At 44.4% G+C, this 18,310-nt stretch overlaps 1 protein-coding gene across 2 annotated transcripts in view; it reads left to right on the plus strand.

The window, feature by feature from the left end:
* LOC118079056 (neurophysin 2-like) overlaps positions 1 to 18,310 on the plus strand; it is a 72,586-nt gene that overhangs the window by 10,799 nt on the left and 43,477 nt on the right. The window contains exons 3-4 of one of the 2 annotated variants that reach the window (XM_060279128.2): positions 1,027 to 1,228; positions 2,075 to 2,403. In XM_060279128.2, the coding sequence (XP_060135111.1) occupies positions 1,027 to 1,228; positions 2,075 to 2,112 (240 nt within the window). In that variant the 3' untranslated portion in view covers positions 2,113 to 2,403. Of the gene's footprint in view, positions 1 to 671; positions 1,229 to 2,074; positions 2,589 to 18,310 lie in introns of those variants that run through there. The other variant, XR_015947895.1, reaches the window with a different exon arrangement.

Consider the following 18,310-nt stretch of genomic DNA (forward strand, 5'->3'; position numbering starts at 1 on the left):
CATGGCCTGTCTTCCCCTCGGGGAAGCCAGGTGGCGGCAGCCCCGGCAAGCGGGGCCTGCCGCGCTTCGGCTCCGTCCCCGGGGGATGGAGCTGAAGCACGGCAGTGCGGGGGCTGCCACGGCCTGTCTTCCCCCTTGGGGAAGCCAGGTGGCGGCATTCCCGGCAAGCGGCGCCCGGAACCGGGTTTCCGCGGCGTGGCAGCAGCGGGGGAAGTGGAGAATAAGGATCCTCATTCTCCACTTCTCCCCCCGCCGCCGCCTCGCACACAGCAGACATTGGACGGGGTTTCCCATAGGAATGCATTGAAACTTAATTAATGCATTCCTATGGGCTCGGGGGGACTGGCGGCGGTAGCGACGCTTGCTCTCTTGGCTCGAGGAAGGCAGGCAGGCAGGCAGGCAGGCGGGAACAGCCCTGGAGCCAATAGGAACTGCCTGCCTGCCTTCCCCGAGCCAAGAGATCAAACGCCGCTGCCACCGCTAGTCACCCGGAGCCCATAGGAATGCATTGATTAAGTTTCAATGCATTCCTCTGGGAAACCGCGACTCGCAAGACGGATTTTTCATAGGACGAATTGAGTCCTGCAACGAATTAAATTTGTCTTGCGAGGCACCACTGTAATGTGCATTAAGTTCAGTGTGTCTACCCTGAGTAACATTAAATGGGATGTCAACCATGGTGTTTACACCTAGGAAAATATGCATATGAATGTAGCCTCAAATAGTTTTGAAAGGGGAATTAGAGAAATCAATCCTGGGGGACAGGTCTATGTTAGCCAGCATGGTTTGATGAAACCTCCAGCTTCAGAGGCTGTATACCTCAGTTTTCAGCACTGCTTGTGGGCTACCTGGCAGCACCCGGCTTGTTGCTGTGGGACAGGGAACGTTCGTCTAGATGGATTTTTGTGAGCTTTGCTGGTTCAGACCAAACACCCATCTAATTCAGCATACCTGTAGTCACCTTGCCGTAGCCAAACTCAAACTCAGCACCACCCCTCACTCTCTGTCTCTGTCTCTCTCTCTCAGTGCATCACCTGCGGTCCTGAAATGACAGGACGCTGCTTTGGCCCCAGCATCTGCTGCGGAGAAGAATTTGGCTGCCTCTTTGACACCCCAGAAACAGCACGCTGCCTGGAGGAAAATGACCTGCCTGACCCCTGCGCGTCCGGCTGGAAGTGGTGCGGTGATGAAGGGAGATGTGCAGTCCAAGGCACATGCTGCGGTCTCGGTAAGGGTATCCGTGTGTGGGAGATGAAGTTCACCCAGAGGGGGTGCTGGAGAGAGGAAGAGGGGGGGGGGAATGTGAGTCAGGAAAGTCAAGTGGAAAACCACCCCCAAGGAAAAGACACAAGTCGTAACCATAGCATAATAACAGAATTGTAGAGCTGGGAGGAACCCCCAAGGGTCATTTAGTAATGCAGCAATCTCGACAGATGGCCATCCAACTTACCATTAAAAAGTTCCACTGCCAAGCAGCTCTGACGCTCAGAAAGTTCTTCCTAATGTTTAGTCAGGTTCTCCTGTCTTGTATTTTAATCTATTGCTTTGGATCCATGGGACAGCCCTTCAGATATTAGAAGGTGGCTCATATCACCTCTCAGTCTTCTCTTCCCCAGGGTAAACATACCCAACACTCCTTCAACCGTTCCTCATAAGGCTTGGTTTCCAGACCCTTGGTCACTCTGTTCGCCCTCTTCTAAACACATTCCAGCTTGTCAATATCTTTCTTAAACTGTGGTAACCAGAAACAAAATAAAAAAATTCCTTCCAGTAGCACTAAGTTTGTCATTGGTATAAGCTTTCGTGAGCATGCACACCTCTTCAGATGTGGTGAGCAGAGTTGGACACAATAATCTAGGCTGGGTCTGAGAAAGGCAGATAATCCAATAATCCCGGTTGGGTCTGTTACTTCCTTTGACCTGCACACTAGACTTCTGTTGATGCAGCCTAGAATAGCATTCCCTTTACCAGCTTCACTGCAAGAATACCAGGAGAGACTTCGTGACCAACCCAAAAGGCTTGCCAGAAGATTAAAGCACAGAAAATTTCATTTCCCCCCTCCTTTCTTCCACAGAGAGCTGCACCGATGATGCAGAGTGCGTGCGTCCCTGAAGCCAATGCGTACGCAGCCCCCAGAACATCGGTTTTCCAACTTTTATTTCAGAACGCCCTCAGAAAAAGAAGAATTTGAAGAACAGGGGTCTGCAAGGTTTACCTTGCCTGGACCGGTTCACTCCAGCAGAGGTCTCTCCTTGCACCGGTTCATGAGCGTGCGTGCCCATGATTTCTGGCACCCTCAGAAAAAGAAGAAACTAAAGAATATCCTAAATAGCATAAAGAAGACATAAAAATTGGGAGACCAAGATGTAAACACACAACACATAATAAAAGTCTTTTATTGCATTGTGTTGCATGTTTTGTCCTGCGTTATTTATGCAGAGAAACGCTTGATATTTTCAAATACATGGTGGGGATACTTTGGGCCCCTTAACGCTGGTGTTTTATTGCAGCTGTGTTCTGGACACAAATCCACATTGGTAGTGGATTTAGCCCGCTTTAGTTGGTTAGAATAATAGAATCATGGAATTGTAGAGTTGGAAGGGACCATGTGGGTCATCTTGTTCAACAACACCTGCAATGCAGAGGTTTTTTGCCCAGGGTGGGAATCGAACCCATGACCCTGAGATTAAGAGTCTCATGCTCTAACAACTGAACTATGGTTCTATCTGAACACATTGCTGCTGTCCGGAGGGGCTGCAGTGTAACAACAGCACAGTAAAAAAATAAACTGGAGCATTTGTGGATGAAAAAGTTATGGGATTTCCGCAGGCAGTGGCAGGATATGCCCTGATTGGAAATGCAAGGGTGTATCTAGACATGGGGGTGGGGGTGGGGAGAACCCGATATAAATAAGTCAGGAATTAGATCATTATAGCAAAAGGGGAGAAAAATCCGTAGAAAATCGTGTTTTACATTTTCCTGCTCTCTGGCGCTATCTGGTGTTGCGTGTAATGTATCTGAGTCCCAACCGCGTGTCCACCACAAAAATTTTGCAGGCACAAACAGCATTGATAGTGGAATGGAGTGTGACCACCCTGATAACATCATGTGCACAATTCATCATACATGTGCAATAAAACCAACCTTTGAACTCTGTCTCAGCAAAACCTCTGTGTTACTGTCATAAAGTACTTTGGCAAGGGAGGCCGGCAATGCACCACTGGTGTCTTATTTTGGTCTGAGCTTAACGTAATAGGCTCTGAGTCGGACCCCTCCAGGGAACCTCCATACTACAGATTGAAAACAGGTTTAACCCTGGGAAATGTGGACTGGGGCCCACTGGCTACCCTCACCTGGTTTAGACGGCCAGTGCAAGCCGTTCCCTGGGTGTGGCCGTTGCCACACATTGACAGTTTCTAGGAGCCACAGGTGGGAGCTGAGCGCAGGATGGGGACCAAAGGTGGACAAGCTACCCCTAAGAGTGACCTGGTATTATTGGCCAATTGCCTCATAATTAATTCATTCCTGTTCTTGCAGTGCAATTATTTTGCTGCAGAGGGAAGAAAAAAAAAACCATGATGAGAGGAAGCCAGTAATTTAAAGTTACTCCCCCTTTCAGGGAAGAGGTACGGCTCAGTTCTGAGACAATTTGTATGTAATGCTTCAGCTGCCCTATGCAATTAAGATAAAATTAGAGGCACATTGGAAGCAGAAGCCTGCAATTAGGAAGCAATTAGAAGCAGAAGTCACAAGAAGGAAACTTCTAATTCAGATTGCAGGGGAACGCTGCTGAACAGAATTCCTTCTGAGTACAGTAAATGTAATAGAATGAGCTTGGCTTTGGGAATGCAAAACAATGAAAAGGTAAATCACCGTGAAGTGCAAATATTTAAAAATATATGCACCAACAACCTTCACATATACAAGGAGTTTCAAAAATGTGTACAAAATCTCATGCTCGAAGTTTTAAAAGTCCAGTATAAAGTGCAATAATCAAGTCCGATTGTAAAGTGCTATGATGTATCATGCGTTCTTATCTCTTCCCATGCGTTATCTCATCCGACGGGTGGCCAGCTTCTTCCCCGTTTCACAGGAATGGTTTCCTCAGGGGGTGGACTCTTTCTTAAGTAATTAGTTTGTATAAATTTATAGGATGCACCATAAATACTTACCCATTCCTTTAAAACATTGTACAGAAATGTTTAAAATACTCACCCAAGGTTCATGTGGAAAAGCTTAACAAGACTACCAAAGCTCACAATTCTCAAAGAATGATGAAAATGCAACAGTTACTTACAAGGTTAAATCAGTAAATTATTTCAAATCAACCACTCCTTGCAAGAAGTACAACACCAGCAACTCTTAAAGATATACAACTGCTAATAATCTCATGAATAGGATAAAAACGTTCCCCACCAAATCCTTGAAATTCCTCGTTTATAGAAAGGCACTGAATTCTGCTTGGAGATTTAACCCCATGGGTGCTAATGATCCGAATCTATGTATCCAGTACAGTATGCCTCTTTTTGGTGTAGTTTCCTTTTCAAAACCTCAGCATTTATTCCAGAGTGTTTGTGCTTATGAATAATGAACCATTTAAAGACCGTAGCTCTATGGTTTTGCTCAATAAAATAGGACGTAAGTGGCGCCTCCAAAACTCTATTAAGGATTCGATTTTTATGCTAAAAATCCGTACGCCTTAAAATAAATCCCTCAGTTCTGGGCTTCTCAGTAAAGAGAGTCTAATTCCAGCTTTCGTGGCCTCATCTCACAAACACTCAGGGCTATATGAATGAACAACCTCTTGCCTACAGAACAGGGACTCCCTCAACTCAGATCCCAACTGTATCAGTCTGCCATATCACCCTGGCAAACTTGTGGCACTCTAGGTTTTCACCGTACTGCCCTTCCTGTGTGACTCCAAGACACAAACTATCCCCTTTTCCTTAGGTAAATTTTGCCCTTTTCTGAGTCTCCACCTCTGTGTGTTTTAATACGCTGCTGGAATAACCGAGACGATACTCTTTGGCACAAAAAGAAGATGAATTTTATTTACTTGAGAACATAGGTTTGTCTTTTCTTAACGATACATAAGTTTACAAGCTTAGTTACAGTTATACATTAACTCTGTCAGACATTAACTTCAAGTTATACTAAGCCTAACCTAAACCACCACTATCCTGGCCCCACACCATTCTTCTTCCCTCTTCGTCACCACACTCCCACTCTTCCTCTTCCAACTGCCAAAAACGGTCCCGCCTCCTAAAGATGCGCTGTCAGTTAAGCTGGAGGTGGATTAACTCTTTCTAATCCAGGGTGTAATAAATCTTCCATCCAGGGGCTAATCCGTTACAGTCCCCATGAAGTGTTGGCTCCCAATGTATCTCCATACCTTGGCCCCCACCCTTGGAAAAGGAACTGTCAGCTTCTTCCCAGGATGCACTTTTTTCTGAGCCCTCTGTTGTCCCTGGGGAGTGTTGGCCCCTCCCCCAGTATCTTCCTACATTGGCCCCCACCCTTGGAGAAGGAACTGTCAGCTTCTGGGTTCTGTTTCCCAGCATGCACTTTTGTCTAAGCCCTCTGTTGCCCCCGTGGATTGTTGCTCCCTCCCCCCTGTATCTCCATACATTGGCCCCTGAGCACGCATCGTGAACATTTTTATATATTTGTATTAAAAAATTTTGAAATAAGAACATGAGAAGCAGAAGTTCTTATTGTTTAATTTTATTTTTGGGTTGTCATTTATTTTGGTGGGTATTGTATGATTCGGGCGTTGTTGTGTGTTTTGTGGTGGTTTTTTGTTATTTGGATTTTCTAATTTTGGAGTAGGTGTTTTGAATGTAGGATGTGGTGTTGGTTTATTATTATTATTATTGGGCTGTTTGCGATGTTTTATTTCTCCAGTTGGGGTTGTCATTTAAACCAAGGGGGGGATTGGCCACTGCAAATATCCGAGGACTTAAACTGGGGAGAGAAAGTGCATGGTTGTTGTTGTTTTAAAGACGCAGAGGCTGGCAATCAGTCATAGTATAACGCCTAGGTTAAAAGGGGCACGACTGCCCTTACTTAAAATGGCCACCGGAGCCTCGCATGTGACACAACGCCCACTAATTTAAAAAGCAAAAACCCTTCGCCGTGCCCCCAAGTACGTGTTAGGGGAAATTATTAACAACTGCCTAATGCTGCCAGGCATTTATTAATGCAGCCGCCGGGAGGCGAGGCCGAGTCTGTCGGCCTTGGCTTGGGCTAGTATTTAAATGTGAGCCGAGGTCTCCGCCCTGTATCTCCATTCCTTGCCCTGGCCTGACTCTGTGGGTTGTCTGGTGATGGCCGCCTTGGTGGTTTCAGTTGCTCGGTTGAGGATGTCATTATTTGGCGCCGCCCTTCAGAGATTCTGCTGGTGACAGCACGCGATCTGCCTTTCTATTGGATGCTGCTGGAGTCTTCAGATCTTCTGCTGGTGATGTCTAATTTGGGCACCACTTTTTTGAATGTTTAATCATTATTTTAGGTGTGAAAGGTGTGGTTTGTTGAAATAATTTTTACGCCAGATCCCTCCCTGGTAGGCAAGGTACGCTTTGCCCTGATTTGATGCAATTCGGTTCAGCGGTTACGGTGAAAGGCTGTTACATCTGTGCGCTCAATGCCTACATTTATATATTTAGAAGATTAGCATCGCTTTTTGTTCTGAATAAATTGCTTCTATCCCTTTCAAAAACCCACTCCCGAAACCCATCAATTCCCAATTTTTCTTCATAAAGTACCAAGGCATTGTCAAATGCTTTTTCTGTGTCTATGAAAACCAATGCGGATTGCTTGTCATTCCTCGTCTCCAAATCTTAAATTACATCAACTTTTTTTCTCATATTGTCTTTCAATTGGCAACCAGGAAGAAAGCCCTGATTTAAAATCAACTTAAATCTATTTGCTAGAATATTGGCAAAAAGTTTAGATTCATTATTTAACAACAAAATTGGTATATAATTCTTTGCATTCATTAAATCTGTTCCTTGTTTGGGAATTAATGTGATATACGCTTCTTCCCATGTTTTCGGAGTCTGGCCATTTTGTCTTTAAATTATTTTATTTAGTTATTTATTAATACCCCATCCATTTGGCTGGGTTTCCCCAGCCACTCTGGGCGGCTCCCAATAGAATATGAAAAACACTATAAACACACCAAACATTAAAAACTTCCCTAAACAGGGCTGCCTTCAGATGTCTTCTCAAAGTTGGATACAGTGGAACCTCGGTTTATGAACACCTCGGTTTATGAATTTTCGGTTTATGAACGCCACGGACCCATCTGGAACGGATTAATTCACTTTCCATTACTTTTAATGGGAAAGTTCGCTTCAGTTTATGAACGCTTCAGTTTATGAACAGACTTCCGGAACCAATTACACCCATGTTTCAGTTTATGAACGCTTCAGTTTAAGTATTTCGCGGACCCGTCTGGAACGGATTAATCCACTTTCCATTACTTTCAATGGGAAAGTTCGCTTCAGTTTATGAACGGTTACTCCGCGGACCGTCTGGAACGGATTAATCCACTTTCCATTACTTTCAATGGGAAAGTTCGCTTCAGTTTATGAACGCTTCAGTTTATGAACAGACTTCCGGAACCAATTGTGTTCATAAACCGAGGTACCACTGTAGTTGTTTATTTCCTTGACATCTGATGGGAAGGCGTTCTACAGAATCTGCCATGCTGATGTGCCCAGGCAGCAATGGGCCCTCTGAGAGGGGTTCATTGACACTTTTGCAATTCACAAGATTCCCCCTTGCATATTAATGCCATGTTCCTAAGGTCATTCCCTACTGGTGTCAGATCTGGGAAGCATCTTCCTTTGGGAACTGCACTGCAGGGGTGGCGTGGGGGGCATCCAAGGAGAAGTTGCTCAGAGTTGGGGAGAGTTGTTTGGGCCCAAACAAACCACAACACTGCAAAACAGAGGGAGGAGGGTTGGTGAGGGTCCACTCACCAATGGGCACTATGTTGGTAGCCCCTGAATTAAAACATGGAGGTAGCAAACAGCCTTCACACCCAAGAGGCTCGTGTTAACGTCTCCAATGCAGCTGCTGGACATTTTGCAACAGGATGAGATTTAAGCATCCTCTGCCACTACCTTGCAACTGGGGAGCTAGGCACTGGAACTCCCAAGGGGGTCAGTTGTCAGTCATTCCTCTCTTTTGTGTGTGGCAGGAAGGCCACAGGGGATATCCAGGCACGGGTATGTCCCGCTGTCAGGTACACCTCTTCTTTTCTGCTCTGTGGAACCATACAAATCCGATACAGACAAGCAATTGCTATATGCAACAAGGAAAGAGATTCTGTACCTGTTAAATTGTACTGCTCTGTAGAACCGTACAAATCTGATATGGACAAGCAATTGTTATATGCAGCAAGGAAAGAGATTCTGTACCTATTAAATTTTACTGCTCTGTGGAACCGTACAAATCTGATCTGGACAAGCAATTGCTATATGCAGCAAGGAAAGAGATTCTGTACCTATTAAATTTTACTGGTTCTGCTCTATGGAACCGTAGAAATCTGATACGGACAAGCAATTGCTATATGTAGCAAGGAAAGAGATTATGTACCTATTAAATTTTCTTGGTTCTGCTCTGTGGAACCATACAAATTTGATACGGACAAGCAATTGCTATATGTAGCAAGGAAAGAGATTATGTACCTGATAAATTTTACTGGCTCTGTTCTGTGGAAAATCTGATATTGCTATATGCAGCAAGGAAAGAGATTATGTACCTATTAAATTTTACTGGTTGGCGTCTGTCTGTCTTGTGGGACAATGGAGTGTGCCTCTACCTTAGCAGCACCAAAATCACCTCCCTGGGAGACTTCCGGTTGATCGCCGGTCATCTCCGACGGAGGTTCCCTTGGCTGAGGAAACCTCAGCACAGTGAAGGTGGGGTGAAACCGCAAAAGCACTGCGGACCCCTGAAGAAACCCCAAATAGAGCTTTTTGGGGACTTGGCGACCTGGCAGTCACTTTGAGCGAGCTCCCCTCTCCCTGGTAATCTCTGTTTTGAGCCCAGTGAGCGAGAGGGTTGGAGCCATGGTGCATCGGTTCTAATGCTTCCTTCAAGAGCGTAAAGCTTCATTGTCCGGGTGGTGCTAGTGGTCAATTCTGCATAAACAGTTAAGATTGATCAAAGAAATCCGCGAGTAATTGAGTATTTGAATTGGTTTGAAGATTTGGATTAATTTGGCTATGTATTGGGAGCTTAATTTACGGAGGTCGCTCCCTTCTTCTGGAAGTAAGGGAAAGCAGTGACAGAGGAACTACAGGGACTTTTTTGTTAAGCCTCTTTATCTCTTTCTCACCCTTGAAGTATTCCCCCACCAATCCTATCACAGCACAACTTTATACTAATGTATCTCAGCAATCCAAAATGGAGAGAAAAAAGATCACACATATATAGACAATTTAACAAAAAAGCAACCTGGTTATTTTCACAGTCCTCTAATACTGTTACATTGTCCCCTTGGTGGTAGTTTGGTAGATTGAGAGTCTCTAGTCACTTCTTATAATCCACACTGTATCTTGTAGTTCAAAGTGTTAAAGTCCAATGTATTCCACTTTATATCATATAGTCCAAAATATTAAAATCCAATGTACTTTATATTTGTAATCCAGACTATTAAAAGCCAATGTATTAAAAAAAAATCCAGTGTATTCCAAACGCAAGGTAAATGTATAATCCATTTAATATTTGTAATCCAGATGGTATTTATAATCCAGATGCAATTTATAATCCTGCTGCTCTGCCAGGGAGTGTTTGGGAGGACTGCTCCCCCTGAAGCCCACTTCCACCTGGGGCTTGGGGCGGGTCCCCCACTCCACCACAGCTTTTAAGGCTCCTGGGAGGCCTGGAACATTGCTGCTGCTGCTGCTGCTCTGCCAGGGAGTGTTTGGGAGGACTGCTCCCCCTGAAGCCCACTTCCACCTGGGGCTTGGGGTGGGTCCCCCACTCCACCACAGCTTTTGAGGCTCCTGGGAGGCCTGGAACATCACTGCTGCTGTGAGTACTGGAGGGACTGCTCCCCCTGAAGCCCACTTCCGCCTTGGGCTTGGGGCGGGTCCCCCACTCCACCATAGCTTTTGGGGCTCCTGGGAGGCCTGGAACATTGCTGCTGCTGCTGCTCTGCTGGGGAGTGTTCGGGAGGACTGCTCCCCCTGAAGCCCACTTCCGCCTGGGGCTTGGGGCGGGTCCCCCACTCCACCACAGCTTTTGAGGCTCCTGGGAGGCCTGGAACATCACTGCTGCTGTGAGTACTGGAGGGACTGCTCCCCCTGAAGCCCACTTCCGCCTTGGGCTTGGGGCGGGTCCCCCACTCCACCATAGCTTTTGGGGCTCCTGGGAGGCCTGGAACATTGCTGCTGCTGCTGCTCTGCTGGGGAGTGTTCGGGAGGACTGCTCCCCCTGAAGCCCACTTCCGCCTGGGGCTTGGGGCGGGTCCCCCACTCCACCACAGCTTTTGAGGCTCCTGGGAGGCCTGGAACATCACTGCTGCTGTGAGTACTGGAAGGACTGCTCCCCCTGAAGCCCACTTCCACCTTGGGCCCGGGGGCGGGACCCATACTCTACCACAGCTTTAAGGCTCCTAGGAGGCCTGAAACAGTGCCGCTGCTGCTCTTCTTGTAATTCTGATGTGTTTGTAACTTTTATTGTTTTTGGTTTTTGTTGTTTATCGTTTAGTTTGTTAGTTTGTTTTCTGTATTGGTTTTAAATTCGATTTTAAGGGGAGGGGTTAATTTTAGTTTGTAATTTTCTGTCTTTGTTTGTATTGTTTTATTGTATTAGTTTGTTTTCTGTATTGGTTTTAAATTTGATTTTAAGGGGAGGGGTCAATTTTAGTTTGTAATTTTCTGTCTTTGTATTGTTTTATTGTATTTTTTGATTTACGCTAGGGCCAAGGGGAGACTCAAGCCGCTTCTCTTGCGCCCCAACTTGCTGTCAATGCAGAGATGAGGCTTTGTGAGTGCAGCGAGTCTCTCCCTTGCCTGGCTGGTTCCCCTCGACTCCCTACTGTTCCATGAGGATTTTTTGGGGGGTTGCCTAACCCTGGCAATCACCCCAACGCTCAGAAAGCCCGGCAGCGGTCGTCTGTTACTCCTCACTGCCGATCCACTCCTGACTGCCATTTCCCTTTGCAGGCAAACTGGAAACACTGATTTTGTATATAGATTATAAACATTTCCCCTGTTTGAATTTTTTTTAAATGTTTTTTATTTATTTCAGTCATTAAAAAACATACATATTTTTACATACAAATTAAGACAAAAAGAAACACCAAAGATACAATATATCATTTGTTTTACATCTCAGCAATCAAAAAATAGAGAGACACGGAAAAAGAAAAAGAAAAAAGGAAAAAGAGGGAAGAAGAAGAAAAAGAAGAGAGAAAAAAAAGGGCAAAGAAAAGTTTACAAAAATTACAAACAATACATAAAATACCAGCAACTTCCAATCATCTCTCTGTAGCTAGTACTATTCGTTTTCATCATCCGCAAAATAAATTCTTTATTGTCTATCTATTGACCCTTCACCTTGGTTCGGTTTTGTCTGCTTTGAGTGTTATTTACTTAATTGTTTTTATATACTCATCAAAAATCCTCCATTCCTTTTTTATTTTTTGTCTTGTTTGCCCTCTAATTCTCCCAGTGGTTCTGGCTAGCTGTGAATATTCTTTCATTAGTATTTGCCAATCTGTTATACTAGGGGTGTTTCTGCTTTTCCAATTCCTAGCGATCAGCACCCTCGCGGCTACAATACCATACATTAATAGTTTTCTATTTACATCTCCTATATCCTCCGGTATTATATTTAATAGGAACATTTCTGGTTTTTTTGTAATTTTACATTTTAACATTCTCTTTAACTCTTCATAGATCTTCTCCCAGTATGTCTTTATCTCTGCACATTTCCACCACATGTGCATTTGAGTTCCTATTTCTTTCTCACATCTCCAGCATGTAGGTGATTTATTTTTATACATTTTTGCTAGTTTTTCAGGTGTCTGGTACCACCTGTATATCATTTTGAAAATATTTTCTCGCAAGTTGTAGCACGCGGTAAATTTTATATCTTTTTTCCATAGCCTTTCCCACTGGTCTACAAATATATTGTGGCCCAGGTCTTGGGCCCATTTTATCATGGATGGCTTAGTTTGTTCTTCCTTTAACTCCCATTCCAGTAACAAATCGTAAGTACGTGAAATCAGTTTTTTATCATTTTCCACCAATTCTTTTTCAAATTTAGACTTCTCTTTTGCAATTCCCAATTTTTTGTCTTCTATGAATTTCTGATTAACTTGAAAATATTGCAGCCAACTCGTAAAATATTTTTTGGTCTCCTCGTAGCTTTTTAATTTAAATTCATTTTGTGTAATCTCCAATAAGTCATGGTAGGTAGCAATCTTTTCTTCCATATTTAATTTTTTAACCGTAATCACATTTATTAAGGATGTCCACAGGGGTATCTTAGGTTCTAGTATACTTTTATATTTTGCCCAAATTAAATACAATGATTTCCTAATTAAATGATTTAAAAAGCCCCTGTGCGCTTTAACTTTCCCATAAATCAAATATGAGTGCCAGCCAAATCTATTTTCTACTCCCTCAAGGTCTAGAATCTCTGGTTTTTATAAAGTTATCCATTCTTTCAGCCAGACCAATCCAGCTGCTGCATGGTATAGTTCCAGATTAGGGAGTGAAAATCCCCCCCTCTCTTTTTTATCTGTTAGCAGCTGGTATTTAATTCTTGGCTTTTTGTTATTCCATACGAATTTCGTTAAATCTTTCTTCCACTCGTCAAAGCATTTTATTCCTCCCAAAATTGGTATTGTTTGGAACAAATACATCAACTTCGGGAGTATATTCATTTTCACTACAGATATTCTGCCCCAGAGGGAGAGTTTCAATTTACTCCATTGTTCCATCCCTTTTTTGATTTCACTCCATGTTTTTTTATAATTGTTTTCATATAAATTTAGACTTTTTGCCGTTATCCAAATACCTAAATACTTGACTTTCTTTTTAAGTTCTAGTCCTGTTATCTGTTTCAGCTCTTCTCTTTCTTTTTTATCCATATTTTTAGTTAATAATGTTGTTTTTTTATAATTTATTTTAAGTCCTGCCACCTTCCCATATTTCTTTATGATTTCTATTACTTTCGGGATGCTTTCTTTTGGATCTTGAGTTGTCACCACTATATCGTCCGCGAAGGCACGAACTTTGTATTCTCTTTTCCCTATCTTTATTCCTTTTATTCCATTTTCACTTCTAATTTTATTCAGCAACACCTCCAATACCAGAATGTACAGCAATGGGGAGAGTGGACAGCCTTGCCTTGTGCCTTTCTCTATCCAGAAGTTATCTGTAACACCTCCATTTATTATTAATCTTGCCCTCTGTTGTTGATAAACTGCTCCTATGGCTTTCTGCATTTTCTCTTGTAACCCAATTTGACTTATTTGCTTTTTAAGGAATTCCCAGGAGACATTATCAAATGCCTTTTCGGCATCAAGCATTAATAGTGCTGCTTTTTTGTCGATCTTAAATTCCAAATATTCTAATATGTCAATTATATTTCTAGTATTATTGAATATCTGCCTCCCCGGGAGAAATCCTGTTTGGTCGGGGTGTATTATTTCTTTAAGTATATGTTTTAATCTCTGAGCTATTACCCCCGCAAATAGCTTATAGTTACTGTTCAAAAGGGATATGGGTCTACATGGGCGTAGGCAGGGGGGCAGGAGGGGGCAGCTGCCCCCCCAGAAGCAAAAAAATATTGTATTTTACAGACCATAACCAGCACTTTCCCCCTCCAAAAACTGAAGTGGAAAGGGCTTTGCTTTAGCGAGAGCAGCTCTCCACTTGCTGGGGGTGGGGGGCGGGAACACAGCTGTAACAAAAACACATCAAATAAATAAAGCAAAGTGGCTACCGGTACTTAAGCAGTTAAGACAATGGAGCAGAAAATCCCTAATCCCTTCAGGCAAGGTTTGATAGCTGACCAATTCACCCTATTGTTATTCAGTGGTAGTTGTTAATGAGCATTCAGGGATCGCATTAAGAGTTCTATTGGCGATTTAATGAGGGTGCATTGACTAAGGTGGCTCTGCAAGGCTAAAAGGAAATGAATAAGAAAAGGGGGGGCTGTAGCTTTTGATAGACACAGTGATGTTTATAAAAAGCAGAGGTGTTCCAGTCTGCCCCTCCTCCTGCATCTGTATACTGTAAATCAGGGGTGGCCACCTCCCAAGAAACTCTGATCTACTCACAGAGTTAAAAACTGGGAGTGATCTACCCCCTTTTGGGGGGTTTAGGTCAAAGCTGTTGAGTTTTTTTAAGGAAGGGAAGCCCTGTTTTTTTGAGTTTAGGTCAAACTTGTTGAGCTTCTTTTAGGAGGAAGGGAGGCCCATTTTTGTTTAGGGCTTCAGGTCATAGTTCAGCTTTTTTTAGGGAGGAGGAAAATTTTGGGTGAGCTTTTTTTAGGGGTGCCAGTGATCTAGCAGTGATCTACCACAGACATCCAGTGATCTACTGGTAGATCACAATCTACCTGTTGGACGTGCCTGCTGTAAATCAAGCAGAGAGAAAGCTGCTTGCAAGGCTCCTGTACAGGCGTACCAGTATCTTCCTCTTGCTGCAGAGTTCCAGCATCACAGCGTCACCCAGAGGCACCCACAAATGTGAGTTATCCCTCTCTCTATTTCTTCCTTCCTTCCCTCCCTCTTCCGTCCTTAATAAAATACGGGGGGGGGCAGATAAGCCCCACATAGAAAGCCCATCAACATGGGGGGGGTTGACTCTTTAAAATACAGTATTTACCAGTAATTGGGGGGGGGGCACCTAGGCCTCTAGGAGTTGGCTGCTATGCCTAGGACAATTCAAGAAAGCAGATTGATGCATATGCTATGGTAATATATCAATAGAATCATGGAATTGTAGTCGGAAGGGACCACAAGGGTCATCTAGTCCAACCCCCTGCAATGCAGGATCTTTTTCCCAAGGTGGAGCTTGAACCCACGACATGGTTGAAATATTATGCTGATATGCAGCAACACCTCGGAGCTGTCGTGACTGCGGCCGTGCCTTCCCTCGCCCTTGTCCGCCCTGCCACCCCCTCTCGCCTGCCCGACCCTCCCGTCCTCTTACTGCAGAGTTCCAGCATCACAGCATCACCCAGAGGCACCCACAAATATGAGTTATCCCTCTCTCTATTTCTTCCTTCCTTCCCTCTTCCATCCTTAATAAAATACGGGGGGGGGCAGAAAAGCCCCACATAGAAAGCCCATCAACATGGGGGGGTGACTCTTTAAAATACAGTACAGTCGTACCTCGGGTTGCGAACACCTCGGGTTACGAACAACCCGGGTTACGAACTTCGCAAACCCGGAAGTATTTTCGCCGTGCGCGTGTGCGCAGAAGCGCCGCACGCCTTTGCGCATGCACAAAGCGCAAAAATAGCGGAAATAGCGCTTTGCGCATGCGCAAAGCGGCGGTTCGGGCCCTTTTCGGGTTACGAACTTTTCGGGTTACGAACTGCGACCCGGAACGGATCGCGTTCGTAACCCGAGGTACCACTGTATTTACCAGTAATTGGGGGGGGGGAGATGCACCTAGGCCTCTAGGAGTTGGCTGCTATGCCTAGGAGTAGGACAATTCAAGAAAGCAGAATGATGCATATGCTATGGCTATATATCAATAGAATCATAGAATTGTAGTCGGAAGGGACCACAAGGGTCATCTAGTCCAACCCCCTGCAATGCAGGAATTTTTTCCTAAGGTGGGGCTTGAACCCACAACATGGTTGAAATATTATGCTGATATGCAGCAACGCCTTGGAGCCGTCGTGTCTGCGGCCGTGCCTTGCCTCGCCCTCGCCCGCCTTGTCACCCCCTCTCGCCTGCCCGACCCTCCCGTCCTCTCCAGCCAAGCAGGGTAGCCGCCGATGCTGCCAGCCCCAGAAGCACAAGGTGGCCGCTGCTGCTGCCGCCACCACGATATCATCAGGCCAGCTGGCCCTGTAGCCCCGCCCACATTCCCACTTCGGGGGCCCGCCCCTGAACGACCATGGCTTGCCCCCCCCTAGTTTTGATCCTGGCTACGCCCCTGTGGGTCTATAATTTGCCATTTGTTCTTGATCCTCCTCTCCTTTTGGGAGCAGTGTAATATAGGCCTCCTTCCACGTTTCTGGTATTGCGCCTTTTTCTAAGGCTTGATTCATTATTTCTTTTAGGGGATTCAGGAGTATGTTTTCCATTTTTTTATAGTATTCCATGGGCGATTTCCCTGGCGATTTCCCTGTTTTACTTTTTTTCATTACTTCTTTTATCTCTTCTATTGTAATTGGTTTCTCTATTTCCTTAGCTTTTTCCTTAATATTAATATTCAAATGATGTTTCTCTAAGTATCTATTTATATCCTCTCCATTATCTTCATTTTTCTTATATAATTTTTCATAATATTTCACAAACTTTTTCATTATTGTCTGTGGATTATCTATTATTTTCTCCCCTTCTCTTATTCTATTTATAGTTTTTTTACTTTCCTTCTTCTTTAGTTGCCAGGCTAGATATTTACTTGGTTTGTTTGCGAACTCAAAGTTGTTTTGCTTCCACATTTTATATTTCCAATCGATCTCTTGCTCTATTTTATTTTTATATTCTGCTTTCAATAGTCCAATTTCTCTTTTTAATTTCCCACTTTTAGGATTTTTATTCAGGTCTTTCTCTTTTTTCTCTAGCTCTTCTAATATTTTCTTTTTCTCTTTCTCCCTCTTATTTTTCAACATGGCATTCTGCTTAATAAAATAACCTCTAATTACCGCTTTGCTGGTATCCCATATAACTTTCGTATCGACATTCCCATCATTGTTTAATTCAAAAAATTCTCTTAATGTTTCTTTAGCTCCTTCTATTATCTGTTCATCGAAAAGTAGTGAGTCGTTTAATTTCCATCTTCTCATACCTGTTTTCCACTCAGTTCCCAGACATAAAAATATTGAGTTATGGTCAGATAAAGTTCTAGGTTGTATTTTAATTTCTTGTACTCTCCTCATCATTTCTGCCGATACCCATATAGCATCAATCCTACTTGCCATGTTTTTCGAGTTAGAGAAATACGTATAATCTTCTTCCATTTCATTTTAAAATCTCCAAGCATCTATCATATCCATATTTTTTACCAAATTGAAAAATGTTTGTGGTAGTCTCCCCTTTTTACTTTCTCTCCCTTTTCCTGTTTTGTCTTTTTTTGGATCAAAGGAGGAGGACGCAAAGTGAGGGAGGGAGTTGAGGGGGCGGGGCCAGAGTGAGAGGGGCGGGGAAAGAGTGAGAGGGCGGGGCCTCCATTGAGGTCATTATGATAGAAGTGTTGCGTTGATGTAAATGGGGAGCTACGAAGGGTTTAAAGAGGCAGGTGGTCCAAGAAGGAGGCAGATGCAGGAGGCAGAAGCCAGAAGAGGAAGACAGCCTGCGAGCGAGATTTGCATGCCCACCAAGATGCCTGGGACCTCTCTTCCAGTCTATATCCTCTGCCTAGTCACCTTGTCCTCAGCTTGCTACTTCCAGAACTGTCCTCGGGGAGGAAAGAGATCAGTCTCTGACATAGAAATCAGACAGGTAGGAGACACACACACACACACACACACACACACACACACAGGATCTCAATTGATCTCCGCGCTTCGGGGGCTGCCATGGCCTGTCTTCCAGTGCCCAGAGCCGGGTGTTTGCGGCTTGGCAACGGGGGGGGGGGGGAGAGCGGAGAATAAGGATCCTTATTCCCCACTCCCCCCCAACGCCACACCACGGACACACGGGGCATTGGACGGGGCTTCGGAACCCTATGGGCTCTGGGGGACTGGCGGCGGCAGGGCGCTTGCTCTCTTGGCTCGAGGAAGGCAGGCAGGCAGGCGGGAACAGCCCTGGAGCCGATAGGAACTGCCTGCCTGCCTTCCCCGAGCCAAGAGATCAAACGCCACTGCCACCGCCAGTCCCCCGGAGCCCATAGGAATGCATTGATTAAGTTTCAATGCATTCCTCTGGGAAACCGCGACTCGCAAGATGGATTTTTCGTAGGACGAATTGAGTCCTGCAACGAATTAAATTTGTCTTGCAAGGCACCACTGTAATGTGCATTAAGTTCAGTGTGTCTACCCTGAGTAACATTAAATGGGATGTCAACCATGGTGTTTACACCTAGAAAAATATGCATATGAATGTAGCCTCAAATAGTTTTGAAAGGGGAATTAGAGAAATCAATCCTGGGGGACA

Source organism: Zootoca vivipara, chromosome Z1 (genome assembly GCF_965207765.1).
Source record: "Zootoca vivipara chromosome Z1, rZooViv2.hap1.1, whole genome shotgun sequence".
Classification (NCBI taxonomy): Eukaryota; Metazoa; Chordata; class Lepidosauria; order Squamata; family Lacertidae; genus Zootoca; species Zootoca vivipara.